Source organism: Nesoenas mayeri, assembly GCF_963082525.1.
Source record: "Nesoenas mayeri genome assembly, chromosome: 13".
In the NCBI taxonomy this organism is placed as follows: Eukaryota; Metazoa; Chordata; class Aves; order Columbiformes; family Columbidae; genus Nesoenas; species Nesoenas mayeri.
Window position 1 is genome coordinate 12330486 of NC_137550.1, and position 22550 is coordinate 12353035.

Here is a 22550-nt window from a genome sequence, read left to right on the forward strand (position 1 = left end):
GGACTTTCGGAGTGGAAAAGTAAATGGTATTTGTTCTCTTAAGCAGGGTAAGGGCTGCACGTGAGGCTGTGCGGGGTTTTTTTGTTATTGTGCTTTCTTATTCACAGTTCCTTGAGCTGATGCTGGGAATGGTACTGACTGTGGTTATGTTTCTGGAAATGTGCAGGTTGGCCAGATGCAGTGGGGCATGGAGTGAACAGAAAGAGGTTAAATTGATGGATGACCAACAAGATCAGGATTGTGCCTCAGAAGACCAAGAAACTATCCTGATTAATGGGGTGAAGGAAAATGGTAAGGAACTTAATTACAGTACATGAGGGAGCAGTGACAACTTGCAAGCCAACTTATTTTCCTAATTCCTTTCGTGTATTTAATTTTAGCAGTTTGCAGGTATCTGCAATGTGGAGCAGTAGGGTAACTGTATATTTTCTGCACAGGTGACACTCCAGCAATGAATGTACACCTTTTTAGGTCTGAACAAGTACCGCTTTTCCCCATGCATGGTTGGAGATGTTTATGTGCACACGCAGTTTGAGTTACAGATTTTAGTTTGCTTTCTTAGGGAGAAAAGTCATAGAAGACTGTGTAGCCCCTCCATCTTTGCCTCTCTTTTCAATTACTTATCCAATCTCAGCAAAATTTGACTGAAGGATACTTAGTCCCTACAAACTGGGGAAAAAATTAGGGAATAGGTGTAAGAAGGAAACCCCAGATTAGCACATGTGGGAAGGTCGGACGTGTTAGCTCGTTATTGGCTTTTCTGCCAGCACGGGGATCCCCTGGCCTGTGGCACACACTGCTGGCCACAGTCCTGCTCCTGGGAGCCACCAACTCATCCAGGGAAGGATCAGCCAAAATACCTAACTTGGGCTCTATCTGTTTAATCTGTTCCATACTCGCTTTCAAAAGCAATAGCTCATTAGGAGTAACAGCGCTCTTCTGCCTGAAAACCTGATTGAAATAAATATTCCTCTCAGCATTTTCTCAAGTCGGTTGGGCTTTAGTTGTGAGCCACGGTAAATGCAACAGCAGTCCGGTGTTGGGCCAGAGCGTGACATTTTCCTTCTTCAGCACGGTTTTATGTTTAATTTCATGGCTTTTTACATTGTGTATGGGCCTATAAATCTTGATATATGTATATATTTGTATAAATTTGACCCTGCTAGATGTCAAGGACTTGGTCCTCTGATATCTTGTATGTTCAAATCCTTCCATCTCCTCAAAACAAGGCTTACTCTAGCAAAAGTCCGTAGAGGCAAATGTTGTTCTTCTTCACGACCAAAAACCTGGAGCAACTCCAGGCCCATGAGATCCCCGCAATATATGCTGGTGGTAGGTGAAGCGTAACGCTTACACTCGCCCCTACAATGTAATTTTGGAGGTATCTATCTTTGTCAGTCCATCTCCTTCATGACTACATGTGGTAAAGCCACAGCTGATGCCAGCTGCTGGAGCTGCAAAGATGTTTTCTAGCCGTGGTCTCCCCATCTAGTGGGATAGGTGGTAAAATCAGTGCTTACCTCCTCAGGAGAGATGGACAATTTCTAGAACCTGATACTGCTTCTGCGAAATGAAACAGGGCTTAAAAAGTGCTTTAATTAAATGCTGTTGTGTAGGAGTTGCTGCTGAATCCAAAGCGGTGAGCCGGCAAGTAGCTCTGATGCCACCACCTCCCCGTTGATGGCACTGGAGATTGGGCTCATGCTTTTTACATCTTTTCACCCCAACTCTACGTGAGTGCTGGTCCTTGGGCTCCTGCAGTGCCCAGTTGGGGACTGGTCTCCCTTCAGACCTGATGAACAGCAGGATGGGTCAGTATTTTTCCCCATGTGCTGTTGAGTTAAACTGTTGAGTTAAACCGTTGATGGCTGTTGAGTTGAAATGGGAAAGGGGGTTTTGTTTCTCCAGCGTTTTCTTTTTCAGCTGGAGTTTTTTGGAGTATCGTTTACTTTAGAACATCAATCGAAGGTGCGCCTGATTTTCGGATGATAAACACCCTTAGAAAATCAAGTTTTGGCATTTGTATTTCACAGGATTAAAGTGCACTTATACAAGTATAAACCTCAAAAAACTCCTAGAAACAGTTTATTTTATATAATAGCATCTCTGTGTATTGAATATGGCATTTGAGATTGAATTTCAGCTTTCTACTTCCCCCTTTTTTTGAGTTTTACAGTATTCACAGACATGCTTCTTTTATCCTCAAATTTTCCACGCTTCCTGTCAGCTCCAAGCTGATTTTTATTTCATTTTCCTTCTGAAATGGAACCGCACTGGTTAATTTGTTTTGGTGCTTAAGGAAAAAGAGACCACCCCTGCATTTCTGATCTAAAAACTGGTGGGAGGGACTCAAAAATCAACTTATTTATTTATCTATTTATTTTTAACGCATTTTGAAATTTTTAACCCATTCTGAGATTTCAAGCAAGTCAGTCTGGTCTTTTCCAAGCCACGCGTGTTGAAGATGTTTACAGGCACTGCATTGCACCGCTGGTTTGATTTATATAGTGTTCGGAACGTTGTTTAAAGTCCTTAGAGCACTGAGTGGCTTCATCAAGGGTTCTGCCACCAAAGGTCCCCAGTAGCACAAAGGAGTTGGGAGCTTTTGGGATGAGATTCGGGAGATTTTGACCTTCTCTTTGTTTTACACTTCGCATGGGCAGGCAACCCCATCCCACCCCATCCCATCCCAACCCATCCTACCCCATCCCACCCCACCCCATCCTACCCCGTCCCAATCCATCCTACCCCGTCCCAATCCATCCTATCCCACCCCAACCCATTCCAACCCACTTCACCCCACCCCATCCCAACCCATCCTATCCCATCCCTACCCATCCTATCCCATCCCAATCCATCCTATCCCATCCCAACCCTTCTCACTCCATCCTACCCCATCCCAACCCATCCTAACCCACCTCATCCTATCCCACCCCACTCCTTTTCCTATCTACTCAGCAGAGTGTGGTGGCACGGCGGGTGTTTCACGATGCTACTGGTTTTGAATAAAAACACTTGTTGCGGATGGTCGCAACAACCATGCAGGTGCCAGATCCCTTCAGATGCCCCATTTCTTGCAACAGCTTGGGGCTCCAGCTGCGTTTTAAAGGACTTGTCCCTCCTTGGAAAGCCTGCGCAGCTTCTTCTCTCACCTCCCCGGCCTTCAGTGGGGCCACCAGAAAGGTAAGATGTGAGGCACCACAAAAGCACTGGGCTCAGCTCTGGTGTCTCCAGCTGGTGTGAATGCACACATTGCTATATTTTTTTTTTTAATAAAGAGATATCAAAGAGTATTCGTGGATGAAAAGACATCATATTTAAATTTCAAGGGTCGTATCGTCCATTGAGCCAGAAGTCAGATGAAAGTATATTCGTAATGTTATTCTGCCATAAAAGTCTGATGAGGTAAAAATAAAAAAATCCTTAGGTTGAAAAAAGAAAAAAATCTTTACATTGTTAAAAAGGCATTTTTAGGGATTAGAGAAAAAGAGCAAAACCCACAGTAATTCTAACAATAATTGCTTTAAACTCTGTGCTACCTTCTACTTTCCCTCAACATGGACAGTGACAAAAAAACTACTGGGTTTTTAAAAATAGCCATAACTTTCTGACTCTTGAGCAGCAATGCAGTCCAGGTGTGTTTAAGCTGCAGACACCATGGGGTGGGGGATGCTTTGTCTCTTTAAGAATCGTATTTTTCCGTTAATTTTTTCAATGTTAATGGGAACATTTTTATTAGGCTTGTTTTGTTTTTAATAACCTTGTCAGATTTGAAAGGCAGTATCCAGGTAACGCTATGAATATGAGGAGGAAAGAACGGATGGTTTTATTTTTTCAAAGGCACTCTTGTACCTCTTTCAGCTGGCTGCATGGGGGAGAGTGTTTCCATCTCCCTTCATTGCACATCCCCACATTAACTGAATCCAGATTCCCCCTGTGCTGGGCACTGGGGAGGCCAAACCTTGAATCCTGGGGTCAGTTTTGGGCCCCTCATGACAATAAAGCCCTTGAGGTGCTGGAGTGAGTTGAGAGAAGGGAACGGAGCTGGTGAGGGGCTGGAGCACAAGTGTGATGGGAGCGGCTGAGGGACCTGGGGGGTTCAGCTGGAGAACAGGAGCTGAGGGGGAGACCTTCTGATCTCTGAACTGCCTGAAAGGAGCTTGGAGACAGGGGGAGTCGGGCTCTGCGCCCCAGGAACAAGCGCCAGGAGCAGAGGAAATGGCCTCAAGTTGCACCAGGGGAGGTTGAGATTGGATTTGGGTAACAATTTCTTCCCCAAAGGGCTGGGGGCATTGGAACAGGCTGCCCAGGGCAGTGCTGGAGTCACCATCCCTGGAGGGCCTGAACAGATGGAGATGAGGATCTTAGAGACATGGGTTAGTGCTGGTGTGAGGTTAATGGTTGGACTCAATGATCTTGAGGGTCTTTTCCAATTAAAATGCTTCTATAATTCTGTGATCCCGCTCTCACAGGAAGGGCGTTTGCTGCTTCCCAAAGAAGTGGTTGGAAAAAGTCCCCACCAAACTCTGGGAAGAAGAGGAGTGGGGTAGCGAGCCTGAGCAGAACCACAAGGGTTGTAAACCCTCTCTGTTTCTCTTTCTCTTTCTCTTCTCCCTCCCTCTCCCTTAATCTCCACCAGAATCACACTCCCTGGACGGTGATGAGAGGCCTTGCACCACCTCTGAGGCCGCAGTCACGTTCTCAGCCTTGACGACAGCTCCGAAGGAGAACCACGGGTGCCACCGGGCGCTGCCTCCCCTGACTTCCAAGAAGCCCTGCTTGCTGAGCCCCCCGTCGCCGCTGAGGCTCACGGATGTACCCGAGCACGCCTCGGATGACTCCTCCGCCCACGCCATCTCCCTCACGTCCTGCGTGACAAAGGGCATGAGCTCCTGGTCGCTGCCGGGTGACTGCGAGAAGGCTCCCTTCACCATGATGGAGCCCGGGGGCATGTCGGCGCTGACGGGCGACTGCTTGATGCAGCCGAGTCGGACCTGTCTGGGCTGCTTTATTGAATCAAAGGACGGCATTGATGCAGAGCCGGGAATAAGCTTGAAAGTGGGGGATATAAATAGGGATTATGACACCTGTTCGGTCTCTGATATAGGGATTCACTGCATGAGCACAGGAGAAACCATGAGATATGGGGATCAACTGCTTTCAGACCAGCTTTTAAGCTTCCCTATGCATAAATCGAGGGCAGCGGACAAAAGAGATGCAGAAAAATCTGACAGTGATTCAGAGGACCCCACTCAGAAAAATTATTATGAGGGATTACTATTAGACAAATGCAATGGTGAGGAACCTTTACTAACAAATCCCAACCAGGAATGGGGCTATTTTGAATCTTTCATTAGTGAAAGTAAAATTGAGCTGCTTGACCTCTGCTCCAAAAATGAGCTTTCTGTAAATCTGTTTTCTGAGGAAGACGTGGATAATTACATGTTTGATGACGACGATTCCACCTTGGGAAGTGATGTCTGCTCCCTGAAGATTAGATATGAATCTTTCCAGGACAACGTGCGGGAGAAGACCACCACACTACAAGAGGATGCCCAGTTCAACTTCTTCCCCAGCGTGTTCGGCAACTGCACCAAAAGAGACAGCAGGAGCACCCTGAAAAGGGGGCCCAGTGGTGCTGCTGACCCTTCTCAATTCAAATCTGAGGAAGGCATCATCTGGGGGGAGGAGGAGGAGGATGGCGAGGAAGAGGACGGTGAGGAGGAGGAGAAAGCTGCCTTAAATAAATCTTGCAACAGCACGGAGATGGTGCAGTACGTGGGCTCCAAGAGGAGCCACTTCTTGGACTCGGTGAATTCCACGGAGGACTCCGGGGAGTTCAGCGACGACAGCACTTGCACAGAGTCCTCCTACGACGTGCTGAGGGATATCAAGGACTGCAGCCGGTACCTGTCCCGGGACCACTCTGGCTCCTTCATTCAGCAGAACTATGGGTTGCGGGCAAAGAGGAAAGTGCGATACAGCGACGACTACCTGTATGATGTGGACTCCATCGAGAACGAGAAGATCTTGGACAAGAAGGAGTGGCTCCCGGACGGGCCCAAGGAAGAGGATGACGACGAGTGGTGCCCGAAGAAACGGCGAAAAGTCTCTCGCAAGGAGCCCCCCGTTATCATCAAGTACATCATCATTAACAGGTTTAAAGGGGAGAAGCATATGCTGGTGAAGCTGAGCAAAGTGGATGCCAACGAGACAACTGTTACCCTAAACGAGGAGCTGCTCAGCAAATACGAGAAGCTGGCCCCACTGAAGGGCTTCTGGCAAGAGAGGCAGCAGAGCCGGCTGGATTTGCTCAGATCGTCTCTCTACCACAAGCAGAATTTCTATCTTAATGGCTCAGATGCTTCGTTCCTCCCTCACCCACGGAAGCGAAAATGCAAGCTAGCAAACAGGCACCGGATTCAAAGAATTAAAGCCATCGAGCAATCAGTGAACAAGCTGGGCTCTTGCTCGTCTGATCACAAGCAGCCTTGCAGCAGTAAAGAGGACGCGGGCCTGAAAGGGCTGCCGGCGTTAGCCATCGCCACCCCCAGCTGTGCCAACGGATTACACGTAAATGACATCACAGGCATTGCCGCCGTGAAATGCAAATCGCAGGAACGGGAGCACAAGGGGACGGAGAGGAAAGTGCTCCGCAGAATCAAATTCAAAAGTGAAGCCAGGTTGAAGTGCAAGAAGATCAAAGCTGCTACCAGTACGGCGGAGGGCTCCCCGTTGCTGGAAAACCAGGACTCTGCAGCGCGTCTGAAGGACGAAAACGTTCCTTGTGCTTCAGACAGCTCCCATCTCCCGGAGTGCCGTGAGGATAAGGTTGCTAAAAATTCTCCTTTCCTACCATCCACCTCCTCTTCAGACAAGCCTCTGCCATCTGCTAATATCACCACCAATGTACCCCTGATCCCCGGAGGGTATCTGCAGACGTTGTTAGATGCTTCTGATTTGTCGAGCAACACCGGTATCTCATACTTCGCCCAGCACCCCTCTGAGCAGCAGCAGCACCCGCTCCCCAGCATTGTCCCGGCGGAAAAGCCCTTCCCGGCTCTGCAGCCGGCGCAGAGCTGCGTCCTCTCCCCGCCCTCCGAGTCGGAGCTGCAGCAGTCACCTGGCCACCTGGAGATGGAGCAGAGCAGCTTCGGTAGCATGTGGCCGGCCAGCAAGGCTGCCGGTGGCAACCGCCAAGACTTCCCCGGTGACATGCGGGAGGCGGCTGGGCTGCCGAGCGAGTTTGGCGGTGCCACGGGTGCAGACGGTCTCCCCGCCTCTGGATACACTCAAGTCAATCTGAATAGCAGCAAATTGCTATACCAAAAAAATTACATGCCGGATAGCCAACAAGTGCAGTCTGATGATTCTTATCAGTCATGTCATTTTAATAATGGAGAGGGGCGCTTTCATTTCCAGCGAGGTACACTAAGTACAGATGATGGCAGGCTCATTAGTTTTGATTCAGTGGGTTCATTGTCAGTTAGTTCTAGCAATTACAGTTCTTTAAGTTTAAAGTCTTGTGAAAAGGACGGCGAGGATGATATTAATGATGACTTCTTGGCCCACTGCAGTCCCAAGCTAGTGATCCAGCAGAGCATAGATGAAATCACCCCTTTGAAGGAGTCCACGGACCTTTTAGACATTTCCAACTTCACGCCTGATAAGTTCCGCCAGTCATCGCTTTCGGAGATGTCCCCTCCGGACACTCCCAACCTGTCCCCACAGATCGCTGGCTCTGACACCAAGCCCCTGGGCGCCCTGAAGGGCTTTCAGGAGAACCCTCAGGCCACCCTCAACAGCTCCGAGAAGGTCAAGTGGAACTGCGGGGTCCTGCAGACCGAGGATCAGGCAGATAATGGGTTTGCTTTAAATAATCACCAATTCCAGTTCCATATGTTCAATGATGAAGATTCTGTCAGCCTTCTCGAAAAGAGTCCATGCTTGTCAACATTTAATGAGCCATCTGGTCAAATTAGCACCAATAGCAAAGTGTCAAAATCAAAGAGGAAAAGTTCATCCAGCAAGAATGTGGGTACAAACCAAAGCTCTTCCCAGAAACCCACACGGAAAAAATCGCCCAAAACCAACAAAGGAACCGATAAGCCGCAAGGGAAAAACTCCAGGCAGGCGCCCAAAACTGCCAGGAAAGGGAAAAACGCGGTGGGAGTCAACGGCGAGAAGGCTCCTGTGGTTGGTGGCAGGGTGGTCAACCAGTTGAGCAACGCGGTCACCGCCACCAAGGGCCTTGCCGAGGGCACCCAGCACTGCAGCCCGGCCGGGGTGAAGCTGGGCAAGCACAACGGGCTCTCTGGAGAGTGGGCGCTGGGCAAAGAGGGGGGCACGGGCTGGTCGGAAGCCAGCCTGGGCAATGCCACCAGCCTCCTGGACGACGATCAGAGGGAGTTCGAGGAACCTTCCAACATCCTGTCCAACATCGCGTCGGGAATGGCAGACGTCCAGAGGTTTATGATGGCCTCCATCGAGCCCTTGTGGGGTCCTGTTGGCCACAACAGTGTTCCAGACATATTCCGGTCACCAGAATCCAACAGCCTGAAACTGAAAACTCTTAAAATTTTGGCAGGGACGTCCCAAGAGGCAAAGAAGAAGGCGAACGGCGGCTCGCCAGGGACGGCGAAGAACCACAAGTCGAACAACAAGGGCTCGAGCAAAAACAGCAAAGCCGCAACCTGCGACCCTGGTCGCCCCAACTGCTCAACCGGGTACGCCACGGACATTCACGCTCCCTTTTTTGATAAAAACTATAGTAACCTGAGCACTTTAGGCAATAACGGACCTACCCATAAAAAACTCTACCGTCACAAATCCAGTTCAAAATCGCTGCGGGATGAGAACTGTAAAATAAAGCGAATGGACCGCGAACAGCCCCACAAGGACCCCCCCGTGACAGCTGCTTTTGAGAAACTGAGGTAATGCTGCACCAAACTGGCTGGAATGCCCCTTAACCTCCCTCTCACCTGCTAAGCCCGCTGCTCCTCAGTTTTTCCTTCCTGAAAGCAAAAGTTGCATGAGTACAAGACATTCCCCTTTTACAGTTTTGGTTGGTTTGGGGGTTGTTTTTCCGTTTGGGTTTGTCTTTTTTTTCTTTTTTGTTTTTTTTTTTTTAATGCATGAAAACACTTATAACTTGCAAGCTACCTAAAAGAATGACCGATTTTCTGGCTTGGCTGGGGTTAAAAAACTAACAAGGCTACTCTTTTCTGCTGTTTGGCTTCTTCAGTTTTTAATTATTTATTGGGAAAAAAAAAAAAAAACACACCATGATTACACAGTTTTTAATGATTTTGACAAGGAAAGACTTTTTTTTTTTTTTTTTTTTGGAACGTTTTGTAAAAAATAAACCACAAAAGAAAAAAAAAAAACAAAAACAAAAAGAGATTATGCATCCAAAAGCCAAGATCTCGAAACTTAAAGGCTCCTTACTTTGCAAATGAGAACTCGTTCCTAATTGAGCTTCACGTGGCAATGTTGAGTGCTTTCTGGCCCCCTCTGCTGTTTTATCTCCTAACCTGCATCATCTAAAGCTGCATCTTCTGTGCCCGCCTGCCTTTAGCGCGTCGCTCCGTCGTGGTGACTCCAGACGAGCTAACTAAGATGGCATCAAATGTTTGATTTTTCTCCTGCAGGGAATCAGACTTCATTCTTCTTAAAGCAGAAACAACATTTTTGGGTTTTCCTGTATTTGAAGAAGAGACTCCCTTTTCTAGAAAGACGGTTGATGTTTGTTTCTTTTCTTTTGTTCTTTATCCTTTTTCTTTCTTTTTTTGGTTGGGGTTTTTATTTCCCATCGGTTCCTTTTCGAAATCTGCCTTGTGCTATGTTGAAATGTAAGTGCTGAAATGAAGAGTTTGAAATTGTGGGAATTTTATTCTTTGAAAGCAAACCTAATCTGGTATTCTCTGTGAAAGACTGTTTTAAAAAGTCATACTGTTGTACAGTAGTTTATGCACTATTACCCACAACAACAAAAAATTGTGCCAAACTATGAACAAGTGACTGTATTGTATATATTTTTACTTCTCTATCAACATTGGGTTGTGAGTGTTTCCTTCAGCTATGCCTTTTGGTTTGACTAGAAACATTCCAGTTGTTAAGTACTAACCACCCCCCCTTGAAAGCACCTGTAACTCACGATGAAAATGATATTGTTCACTTATACAACTTACCAAAAGTTTTATGGACATGACTAAAAGTGTGCCAAATTTACTTACCTCATTTCATGGATTCACCCTGTGGTTTAAAGCTCATAAAGGGAAAAAAAAAATGAAAAAAAAATGAAAAAAAAAATGAAAAAAGGATTAAAACACACACAAAAAAAAGGAACTTTGAAAGCAATGCTGGGAAATGCTAATGTCCTCTCTTTGAAACCATGAGCAGAAATCTTAATGGTGTAATGTTGAGTTTCGTTATAGGAGAGAGCTGAAATGGTGGAGGAGTTGAGAAAACCACTGACGGTAAGTTTGCCAGGAACTCAAGTGTCTGCATCTAGAGACTACAGAACAGCTGCTTTTCAAGTGTCTGTTTTCTTAAAGCAAAACCTGTAGCTGAGGATCATTTGAAATGCAAAGTTACGTTGCTAATTCTTTGTATCTCAGTTTTATATATTTTATAAGAACCTGGGATAAATTCTAAAATAGTTATAAAAACAGGACTAATACATTTCATACATTTATTGCTATTTACTTTTCCTTTGAGTAGTTTCTTAAACATTTCCAATGCTGAGCCTGTCAAATTGCTCTCCTATCATAGCTTTGGTGTTTCCTAAATGTCTAACCTTGCGATGCCAATATAGTTTGAACTTTCAAAAGCGAATTCTTTAGTTTTAAATACAACTCTGAACCTTTTCTTTGATTCAGTTTGTAAGATAAGAAAAAACAAATAAATAAATGGAGCTATTTGTGATCTCACTGATCAGGGCCGGATCATACATGCCTGGACTTTATTAAGACAGTGCTAAGTATTGAATGCTAAATGTATTTTCTAAAGGCCTTATTTGTAACCCTACTCACCACACCCTCGCCCTCCAAGAGAATAACAAACCCAACAAATATCTATTTTCCTTGTGCAACTGAGAGCCTGTGCATTTTGCTGCTGATTTCTCATGAAACCTTGATATGCAAGAGCCCTGCTGACTGGGAGCTGTTGGGAGCAGAGGGGCACGAGGCTTGGACACGGTTATGCAATAGCAAACAGTGAGGAAGAGGAGCCTTAATAGCAGCGGGACAGATCTCGTTCTCGACGCGGTGGTGAGCACAGAGGTGGCGTTTTGCAGTGGACAGGACTAGACTCGCGTTTCCTTACAAGCAGGTTTCTTTTTACTTACACGTCAGGCAGAACAGCAGAATTGGTTTTGAGTTAATTTAGTAAAAAAGCAGACTGAACACTTGAACTGGAGTTGCAGAGTGTCAATTTAGAATCAAAACGTTCTTAGCGTTTGCAGATCTTCAGGTATAGCTTAGGCTCAGCTCTGCAGTCCCGCAGAGAACAGCACGGTAATTGCGTTGCATTTTATTTAACAGATGAAAGAAGGAACTCTGGAAAAATAGTAATTCAGAAATCCATCCTATAAGTTCATTATCTCATGATAAAATGAAACGCTGGCATTGCCTGGAGTGAGTTGCCCGCGCATTGCAGCAGCAGGATTGGGGTGCAGCATCCCACCCTGGCTCTGGCTGCGGGAGGGAGATCCAGAAGATGCTCAGGGTTTATTTTGGGGAGGAGAGCTGTGCCAGGGCTCCATCCCTGGGTGTCTGGCTTGCCTGCAGCCACTGTGCTCTCCCCTGTTTCCCCAGCAGCTGTCTTTTCTATTCGTAGGGTCATCAGATACCACAAGCTCTGGTCAGTGCTGTGGTGTTGGCGTACCCTATTTTTTCAGCAGTCCCCACCTGTGCTGCAGGACGAGGGGCTGCTGGCTCCCTTCTTTCGGATGTGCTTCATTATGCTTAATACTATGAATATAGATCTCAAAATATCTTGTATGGAACCAGATAGCAATATTTATTGCATTTGAGAAATGTGCAATAGGGCGTAAAGATAAGGCATAAAACCTATTGACTATTTTATTATATGTTGGAAATCCATGAATACCCAGCTAGGTGTTTCAGGACAGTGTTAATCACAAATACCAGCTGCCTTGTTGCTCTCTCTTTCAGTCCTTCCGTTGCTCTGATTTTGTTGCCATCTTCTGTGGTCATCCCACATCCTCCCCAAAAATCTCTGACTGGGGAGATGTTAGAGAGCCAGATCCCTCACGGTCTGGCACTGGCCCATCTCTGTGTCTGAAAAGGTGATCTCTCTGCTGACAGACCCCAAAATTTGGAAATTGCCTTGAGCCAGCTCCTCCCTTTTGATCTTCATAGAATCATAGAATGGTTTGGGTTGGAAGGGACCTTCAAATCTCATCTAGTCCAATGCCCCCTGCCATGAGCAGGGACATCTTCATTCAGATCAGGTTGCTCAGAGCCCTGACCAGCCTGGCCTGGGATGTCTTCAGGGATGGGGTATCCACCACCTCTCTGAGCAATCTGGGCCAGTGTTTCACCACCCTCAGTGTAAAAAATTTCTTCCTTAAGTCCTTCTCTGCAGGGCTGCTCTCCATTCCTTCGTCCACCAGCCTGTATTGATAGCAGAGGTTGCCCTGAGCCGGGTGTAGGACCTTGCACTTGGCCTTGTTGAACCTCATGATGTTCTCATGGACCCACTTCTCAAGCTTGTCCAGGTCCCTCTGGCTGGCATCCCGTGCCTCAGATGTGTCAACTGCACCGCTTAGCTTGGTGTCATCTGCAAACTTGCTAAGGGTGCACTCGATCCCACTGTCTAAGTAATTGATGAAGATATTAAACAGTACTGGTCCCAGTACGGACCCCTGAGGGACACCCCTTGTCACCTGTGTCCATCCAGACATTGTGCCATTGACTGCTGCTCTCTGGATGGGACCATCCAACCAATTCCTTATCCACTGAACAGTCCATCCATCAAATCTGTATCTCACCAATTTAGAGAGAAGGATGTTGTGGGGGACCGTGTCAAAGGCTTTACAGAAGTCCAGATAAACAACATCCATAGCCCTTCCTTTGTCCACTGATGTAGTTTCTCCATTGTAGAAGGCCACTAGGTTGGTCAGGCAGGACTTGCCCTTGGTGAAGCTGTGCTGGCTGACCTGATTCACCTCCCTGTCCTCCATGTGCCTTAGCAGAGCTTCTAGGAGGATCTGTTTCGTGATCTTTCCAGGCACAGAGTGAGACTGATAGGTTGACAGTTCCCAGGATCCTCCTTTCTACCCTTTTTAAAAACAGGTCCAATGTTGCCACCAGACTTCACCAGACTGCCATGACTTCTCTGATATCATGGAGAGTGGCTTGGCAACTACATCAGAAAGTTCCCTCAGGACTCTGGGATGCATCTCATCAGGTCCCGTGGACTTGTGTGTGTTCAGGTTCTGTAGGTGGTCATGAACCAGATCCTCACAATGGGAGGGACTTTGCTCTCCCAGTCCCTGTTGTGCAGTTCATTTTCCACTCAAGATGTGTGGGAAGAGAGCTTGCCTATGAAGATGGAGGCAGTGAGTACCTCAGCCTTCTCCTCGTCTTGTTACCCGTTTGCCAGTCTTGCTCATCAGGAGGGACATGCTTTCTTTGACCTTCCTTTTCTGGTTGACATACCTGTACAGCCCTTCTTGTTATTCTTTGCATTTCCTTCTTGGCCTTTAGTTTGACCAGCAGGTCTTGACTCAGCCCTCCTCACCTGATTTCTTACACCTGGGGATCGAGAGCCCTTATGCTCAATGGAAAGCATCCTTAAAGATCTGTCCGCTCTGTTCTGCTCCTTATCCCTGGGGGCAGTTTCCCAGGGGGTCTTGTTGACTGATTCCATGAAGAGCTGGAATTTGGCTTTCCTAAAATTCATCCCACCTGCCTATCGCTACCTCAAGGTTGTCATCACTTTCCACGTTTGCCTCATGCCTTGCCATACGAGCTCACCTTTTCCACTTACCCTTCTTGTCAGTATTGGTGAACTCTCTGTTTTTCACAGCGCTGTTCCCAGCTGTGGGAGGACCAGGACGTTGGTCCCATCCATCCCTGCCCACCATCTGCGTGCCCATCCCCACACTGGCTGCCACTCCGCTCATCCCCTTGCCCAGTCCCCACACACTTCCAGCCTCCTCTTGCTTCTTCTCTTTGGGCTCCTGGCTGCTTGGGGTGACTAATCCAAGCCACACGAAAGACGTTTATTCTGCAGCATCCCTTAAAATGTCCTTTCTGCTTTATCTCGTTTCAGTCCTACCCTAGAGGCGTCCCACCGGGTGCCCTATGAGAGGACTAGTGTCAGTGATGCTGCTCTCCTAAGCTGCTCTGTGCTGACACACCGCGGTTTGGGCAATTTATAACCAGTAGCAAAATTAGAAAGCAGAAAGCATCTCCTTGCAAAGGAGGGTCACAAAATCTGTCCGAGAGGAGCACAACGCGGGGCAGTTCAGCGTGAACCCCTGGCGCTCAGCCCACTGTGGGCTGGAGGCAGGAGGTCCCTGCGGGCAGGGAAGCAGCAGCGCAGGTCTGCCATGGTCTGGGGAAAGCAGCCGTTTCCCAGCGGTGACTGCATCATGCAGGGGACATCTTGCAGAAAGAAACCCTACAGCCCACCCCAATGGCCATAGTTTTGCTGGAGGTACTTGCATATAGAGGTTTTGTAAATAGAAAAATATCCATGATGGGGATTCAAGTAATTGTTTTTTTAAAAAACAAAAACCAGGTTTACATCTTGCTTTTCTTTTTATAAGCCTAAGAGGGTTTTATTTTAAAAAAATGGCTCAAGAACAATGATTTACGGACCAGATCTAGGCAGGCGTTGCGGGAGGAGGAGGACGCAGGGCTGTCCCTCGCTGGCACTGCACTGTCCTGCCAAGGCCAGGTCTGAGCAGAGACAAAAAGCCAAGGCTTGCTTTTTAAATAGTCAGGATCGCTGTTATTTTCTTTTCAGCATTAAAGCTCGAATGAGCCACTAACCAAAATAAAGATGTTTTAAGCATTTTCATCCTTCACCTGCTGGACCATATTCCTCTTTCCCTAAGGTCCCAATCTAGCAAAGCACTTGGGTGGGAGCTTGTCTCCGGGCTCCTGCTCACCCGGATGGCAGCCGGCCATTGGCGTTAAGTCAGAAAAAAAACTCCTTTGAAGTCAGCGTAGGTGAGAAGGGGATCAGGTGCGTGGGCTTCAGTTGGTGCAGGATCAGGCCCTCGGTCTTAACTTTCTCAACTTGGTGTGTTGGACTTTGCCTGTGCAGCTCCCGGGGGGTCCAGTGGAAGTTGCATGGTTCAAGCCGCTGATATCTGTGTGAGAATGTGCCTCTTTATCTCTTCAGCGTGTGAAATAATGCAAAAAAAAAGAAAAAAAAAAAGAAAAAAAAAGAAAAATATATAAAATAAACAAAGTACAATGTCTGTGGTAGAAGCAAGGCTTTTCAAATCTGTTTCTCAGGTAAACAAGTGACACTAATGACAGTGGAGTAACAGCCATCTAAGGGAATTGGGATCTAAAGCAGGAGGATGCCCTCCATCTCGCAGGACGCTTGGGTTGCCAGACACGTTTACTGAGCCTTTGAACACTTGGTGCAAAAGGAAACGAGAAATAAAATTGATATTCGCCACTACCCTTCGCTAGATAGACAAACGTCCATTTCAAAAGCACAAAGGGAAGACTTACCACAGAACCTAAACCACACACACCCACCCCCACACACACAGGAAAGGTACCAGTGAAACTCCTTTTGTCTCTTCACTCCCAGTGGGAAGCAGGGTAGAAATCCAAGGAGCTGCTCTGTTCTGCCGCCCCGGCCGGGGCGTTTCGACTGCTGCCTCCAGAGATGTGAATGTACTGCTCCTTGAGTTCCCTTCCATAGAACTAGAGGCACCTCGTTAGGAAGTTGCTCCTGTTTTATGGTGCTAAAGAAAACTTTTATTCCCCCCTCCCCCACCTCGAGCATTTAAGAACTATTAAATGGCCCTTTTTATGAATGTAACATATCCATTTCTGTTCCACATTTTACACTGCGATTTTAACATGTTTGGAAATGATTTGCCTTTTTTCTTTTAGAATAAGCTTTATAAATATTCTGTAGAGTCAATTGAAGTATAATTCTTAAGGATCACTCTAAGACGCCTACAAAATCTTGTATATTTTTAAGTGTGCCAATTTGTAAAATATTTTGTAAGTGTATATTTTTCTTAGAAAAGTGCTGTGAAGTGTTTGTATGTGTGAGGTTTCCCTTTTTTTGCACCTTCGGGTGTTAATAAAAGGATGTATACTTAAAAGTTTCTGGTTTTAAAAACCAAAATACAAAGAAAAAAATTAAACTTTTGTTGGGAATTTTGTAATAAAAAGAGATGTTGTGAAAGAGTGTAGTGATATTGTGTAAAGGAAACTGGAAAATTTGTGAGCGCTTTGCTGTTTTATAGATCCTCTTGTAAATTATTCTTGTAATATTTTGGGTTTTGTTGTTCTTGTTGCAAAGGTTTTAAATATTTGTGACTGACTCTGTATGGTGAAAATGTCATATTGTTAACTTGCTGAGTTTTGTTATATTGTTTATGGAATAAATAAAAAAATTTAAAATCTCATTTTAAGATCATATATGAAGAAGAAATTAAAACTGCCATTTACTGAATATTAGGAATTGTTTCTTTAAACAAATCACTACTATAGATGAGGAGCTGGCTGCCCCCTCCACACATGCTCCCAATCACGGTTTAATTGGGCTGATGCTCGTTACCCTTAAGCCAATTAGAGGCGGAGGGGCCACTGCTGATGGGAAGAAGTGGGAGAAAGTGCTTGGATTGCTTCTGCTTTGTAAGTACATGGATATTTTTAATTGTAAAATGGGTATTTTCTCAAATTGATGGAGTTACTGGTTTGCCTTGCCAGGGAGGGATGGGGCAGGTGGCACAGCCACGCTGGCCAAGGGGACAGTGGGGACCTTGGGTCCAGCTGTGTCCCCAACCCCTCGGTGTCCCAGCAGTGCCTGGCAGCCCCCGGTGCAGCTTTTTCCTGGGAAAGAGCAGGTGGGTACGGTGAGATGCTCTGCATTTTCTTGTGGAAAATGCCTTAAAAATATATAGATTTTTTTTTTTTAATTAACATTTCTTTCATTAGTGCTTAACATTTATAGGAACAATAAGAGGAGAATTAATCTGGTGTCGTGTTCAGCAACTGCAGTGGCTCCCAGATCCCTTAGTGAGGCGTTGGGAAATGAACCCCCAAAAGCAGACCTGGCACCTCTACACGCTGCCTATGGCCATGGGCTGCTTTCACACAATCTCTGCCTCCCCAAAATTGCGCCAGCCCGTTTCCCTGCTTCACTTTGGCAACCAGAGCCAGCCATGCCAGGAGTGGCTTGATGGAAAGGCCCGTCCTATGGGCGCACTGGGGGCCCCCACATTGGCTCCCCCATGACAGGCAACGCACGGGTGGCCACATGTGGGTATTCACACACTGGGGAATGGCATGGGTTGAATTACATGTGGAAGCTGAGCTTTCACTCTATGTTTTCTTCCTTGGTTTTTCCTTTGATATAACCCACCTCTTGCTGCCGAGCATGCCGGGGGAAGATGTGCAATGTGCTGAAAACCTGAGAAGCTGGAGTGTGAGAGAAGCAGCGCTGGGAAAAATAATCCGACCTAAACTTTGCTTAACTGCCCAGTGAGCTTAGTAAAAACCACTCCAAAAGGCTCAGAAGTGCCAGCCAACTGGGCACTGGGCTGCATCCCAAGGGCTCACTTTCCATAGCACATAGGGACCATGTAGATCCAGTCTGAAGGGTCTTGCACAGAGGGACAGACACCAGAGAGAGCGTGCAGCCTGAGCTCTGAGCGTTTCCGTTCATATGCTGTGCTGGCACCTTTGCTGGATTCCTTACCCACATTTCCAATAGAAAAAAGGCTGGGTGGGCTGCAGCACCATTTGTTCCCTCTGCTGAGCCTTTCCCTGAGTTGGTAACATCACATCTCGAGGACTCAAAACTCTATTTTTTCCAGTCCCATGCCTATGGGCTGGTGTCTGTCTCACTAATAGAACCTGTGCCACCAGCCCGGGGCACGCATGCCGCTGGCCCTCCTGGGTTCATTAGCAAAAACGAGTTAGAACAGGTGGGAATATTCTCATAAAATGAGCTCGTGCTGAAGCGTTTGCAGGCTGGAGGCCTCTAGAGGGTGTCAGGTAATGAGTTTAAATTGTGGATGTATTTTTCTCCATGCAAACAAAGTCGATACAAATAAAAAACCCTGGGAACTGCTTTGTGTCAGGTATTGGTAAGCGCATCTCTTAAATGTACTTCAAGCTAGAAATGACAGTGTTTCTGGACTGTTGCAGTGCTGTGACAGTGTCTGTGGGCTTTCTGACCAGCTGCACACAGTGTAAACGCGGCCGTCCCTGCACCGATGCCCGAATGGAGGCGGTGCCAGGATCCCATCTCAGCAAAGTCAGAGCCAAACCGCAGGCAACGCCTTGTGCCATACGCAGGCAGCATTACCCCATCTGGAGCAGGAACTGGGGGTATGGCTAATAAACTCAGATATTACACATGCATTCTGTGTTAAACTTCCAAGCTCTGCCCACTGGAGCAATTGTTTCTCAGAAGGATTTGGAGTGCTAACACCCATATGCTACAGAGTCAGGCTTTTCTGATTTCATGATGATTTACAATTCTACAGCATCGCAGGTTTGCTGCAAATGGAATTAAAACAAAGTCTCGGGCTTTGCAAATCACGTAGCCAAAATGAGAGGTTGTTTCAAGTGAGTGCACTTAAACTCCAAATCTAAAACATGGAAATAATCCTTCCCCCACCCTTCCACAATGCTAAATTCGTTAATATGTATGTCACTCCTGGGTATTGGTGTGATGAACTCTGGTAGAAAAGTGCGTGAGGAAACTAATAACCTCGTCTTTGGAGCTCAGTTTGGATAGCAGGCAGTAAATAAAGCCCAAAGTCCCATACTGGCCATGAGGTTTAACCAAAATACCAAATTGCTGCTCATCAGCTGGGCAGCATCTGTTCTGGGCACCAAGTGATGCTGGGAGCTGAAGCAGGAATAGCGTGTGCCACGGTAATTGCAATGCATAATATTCTTTTAATACCATTTCTGGCACAAATGAGATATATTCGCAGAGTCTTGCTGCTGAGTTTGACCCCTGGCCAGGTCTAGCGAAGCCCAGTCTGCAGGGAAAGGACCTGACTGTGGCCTAAGGATGTGTCTGTCTCCTTTTTGGCCCAAGATTGAGCTTGCCCAGGCTGCTCCTACCCGGCTGCTTCCAACCTGAAGCTGGGTAAGTGCCAGACCCACCTGTGGACAAAAGACAGGGTGAGGAGATTTGGGTGATCCAGCCCCTTTTCCCTTATTCTCTGAACAACAAAAACTGCTTTTCCTCCTTTTGCTTTCCCTTTCTGCTGTCAGCTGCTGCCAGAAGAGCCCGACCTCCCCAGCTAATGTCCTGCCGTAGCTCTGACAATCCCCAAATGTCACATCTGCTGAGACTCCTGGAGCAGATCCAGGCTGGCACTGGGGCTATTGGCAGATTTTTTGGTGGGATGGAGGAGACCCAGGTGCACTCAAGGCATCGGGGCTCACTCTGGCCCCAGTTATGAAGCAAAGCCACTCAATCCTGAGCTCAGCTTTAAACCTAACTTCACTTAGCTTTCACAGCAGCCAGCTAACAGATCCTGGCCCTGAAACAAGAGCCATTTCATACGAAAATCAATCACCTTCACCCTGTGAGCAGATAAAGCAGGTACACTCTTCAGCTCATCCCGTTCAGAAACCCTGGCAGAAAGGCCCAGCCCTAGCCCTGAAGCCATCTCCAAAGCCTGTCTCTTCTCCCGCCCCATAAATCCCCTTTTCCACCAGTGTCCTGGTGCCGGTGCTTGATACGGTGCTATGGTTGGACTCAATGATCCTGAGGGTCTCTTCCAACTGAAATGATTCAACCATTCTATGACTGGTGCAGCAGAGCAGGTTTGCCTTCTGTTTCCTGCCCTCGCACTCGCCCAAAGTCAACAGAGAGACCAAACCTGTCCCAAATCTCAGATGTCAGCGGCACCTCCCCAGCCCACCGAGCTGTGCGAAACTCAGCCAGTCACCCAGACTGGGACCGTCCTTTCTTACGCATCATCAAATGCCAGGTGCGAACTGCCAGAATGGGTGACATGTGGTTTAAGTTGATAAATGCACACACACTCACCCCATCGAATTACTGGGGTTTTTTTGTGGGATTACACCTATAGCAGCTTTTGCTTCACAAATGTATTATAGTTTGTGTTGCAGTGAAAGCCTTGGTTCAATAAAGCACTTAAACACACACTTTATCTTAAGCATGTCAGAGATTACATCCCTCTTTAGCAAAGCATTTAAGTATGTGCTTAATTTAAGGATTTAATTAAGGATTTTAATTGTAGACTTCAGTATGTGCTTACCTGTTCAGCTGAATATGGGTGAGATTACTACGTGCTGAAGATTTCTACACAAAGCAAATGAGTAATTCTATATCTGAATGAAGATGCTGCATTATTCTTGTACAATGCAGTTAAAATATAAGTAGGAAAAAGGCAAGAAGCAGTTAACTCAATTCCTCCAGTTGAAAGTAGCATCCACAACCAAATCTGAGTTGATTAAAATCTAATATTATTAGTTATAACCTCTAAAGTGGCATTAAAGATCAAGAGAAAGGGACAGCTTAAAAATGAGTCTCCAGCTCATAAGCTTTAATTATGAGAAAGGAAAGATTCAGACATCCTCTCTCTCATTGGAGACAGGGACCTTGAAATGTAAATGGCCACCAAATAATGGGCTGCGAGGCCATTTCTCCAGTCATTAGGGTTGTAAGCTGATTTCCTAAGGAAAGCAAGCTTCTGCAATTGCATTGCCAGCCTGTCTTTTGGGCCATTTCCATAACTTTTGAACTCTCTGATAAATTTAATCTAATTGGGGAAAAAAAAAAAAATAGAAGATACCAAGCTTCAACAAGTTTAATGCAAACAAGTGACTGGTTTTCTGTTTCTCCAGAGCTCTCTCCATCCCGGTGCTGGGACAGAGGTAGGACGGCTGCTGAGGTTTGAAGATGGATGGTGCCCACCTTGCCATGGGACTGACACTTTGCTCCTGCTTTTCCTGCACCCCTGATGTCTCATGGTGCTCTGAAGCTCAGAAGACATACAGGTCTGCAACCTTATCTGAATTATTTGTGAGGATGTTTATTCTACCGCATGCCTGGAAAGTATGTCTGATTTAAACATGCAATAGTGACACAGCTCAGAAGTACAGGAGTCACTGTGCTTTACTGCTCAAGGCAGCAAAACACCCTTCTCGTTTCTTTGCCTTTTTGTTTGCAGTTTTTTGGTCATTTTACTGTCCCTAGCTAGTCGTTGGCAATGCGAGGGAAGATGTGGTAGCTGTCTACAAGCGTTTGGAAGAGATAAACACATGCAAAGGTGAGAGAAGGAGCCAAGACTCAGAAGGGTTGAAGGAAATTAAGAAAAAGGAAGGATCCTAAGTCCTAGCAATGCGAGAAAGGTTGTCTTTCAGTGTTTGGTGGTACTCAACACATCTCCCAAAACAGTAATAGTTGTTATGTCTGAAAGGTACCAGGGCCTGGACCAGCCATTTGCCCTCCTCCCTTTTGATCTTCATCCCACCTGGCTATCGCTACCTCAAGGCTGTCCTCACTTCCCACCTTTGCCTCATCCCTTGCCATACGAGCTCACCTTTTCCACTTGCCCTGCTTAGTGAAGTTTTGTTTTCCACAGCGCTGCTCCCGGCTGTGGGAGGACCGGGACGTTGGTCCCATCCATCCCTGCCCACCATCCACACACCTGCGGCTTCTTGCCCATCCCCACACTGTCTGCCATCTCGACTCATCCTCTTGCCCAGTCCATGCACACCTCCAACCCCCTCTTATATCTTCTCTTTGGGCTCCTGGCTGTTTGGGGTGACTAATCCAAGCCACACAAAACATGTTTATTCTGCAGCATCCCTTAAAATGTCATCTGCTTTATCTCATTTCAGTCCTACCCTAGAGGTGTCCCACTGGGTGCCCTATGAGAGGACCAGCAGCTGTAACACTGCTCTCCTAAATGTCTCTAATCTGCTCTGCATCCATTTCTGTGTTTAAGGACATGGAGGGTTTTTTGTGCCACACAGAATCCTCACAGAACGACAGCTATGTCTTTTTGCTGGTAGCAGGCAACAAACAAGCAAAGAAGATGTATGTTACCCATAGCTGCTGCTTATGGACAGCGAAGATGGCTCTGGCTGTGAGCAGGTAGCTGAGATGGAGAGCACAGCCTGCCACGGCTTTGGGTGCTGCCCCATGGAAATGATCATGGTGTGCTCCAGCCAACTGGTCCTGCTGGGACAGGGTGGCAGGGCTTCACGGCCAGCCCATAATTACCTGTAGTGACCACAATTAGCTGCAGGAGCATTCAGCGCAGTGCCTGAACGTGGAGGACAGAAAGACTTAGACACAAGTGAGTTTCTGTGGAATGC

The 22550-nt window shown here is 46.8% G+C and overlaps 1 protein-coding gene across 1 annotated transcript; it reads left to right on the forward strand.

Moving 5' to 3' along the window:
- Positions 1 to 215: 215 nt before the first annotated feature.
- On the forward strand, positions 216 to 10409 carry NEXMIF (neurite extension and migration factor; the record flags this gene model as incomplete). The annotated part of the gene is made up of 3 exons (XM_080352848.1): positions 216 to 291; positions 4640 to 8933; positions 9651 to 10409. 3 exons carry the CDS (start codon positions 216 to 218, stop codon positions 9853 to 9855), a joined length of 4575 nt encoding a protein of 1524 aa, XP_080208974.1. The 3' UTR covers positions 9856 to 10409.
- Positions 10410 to 22550: the final 12141 nt, after the last annotated feature.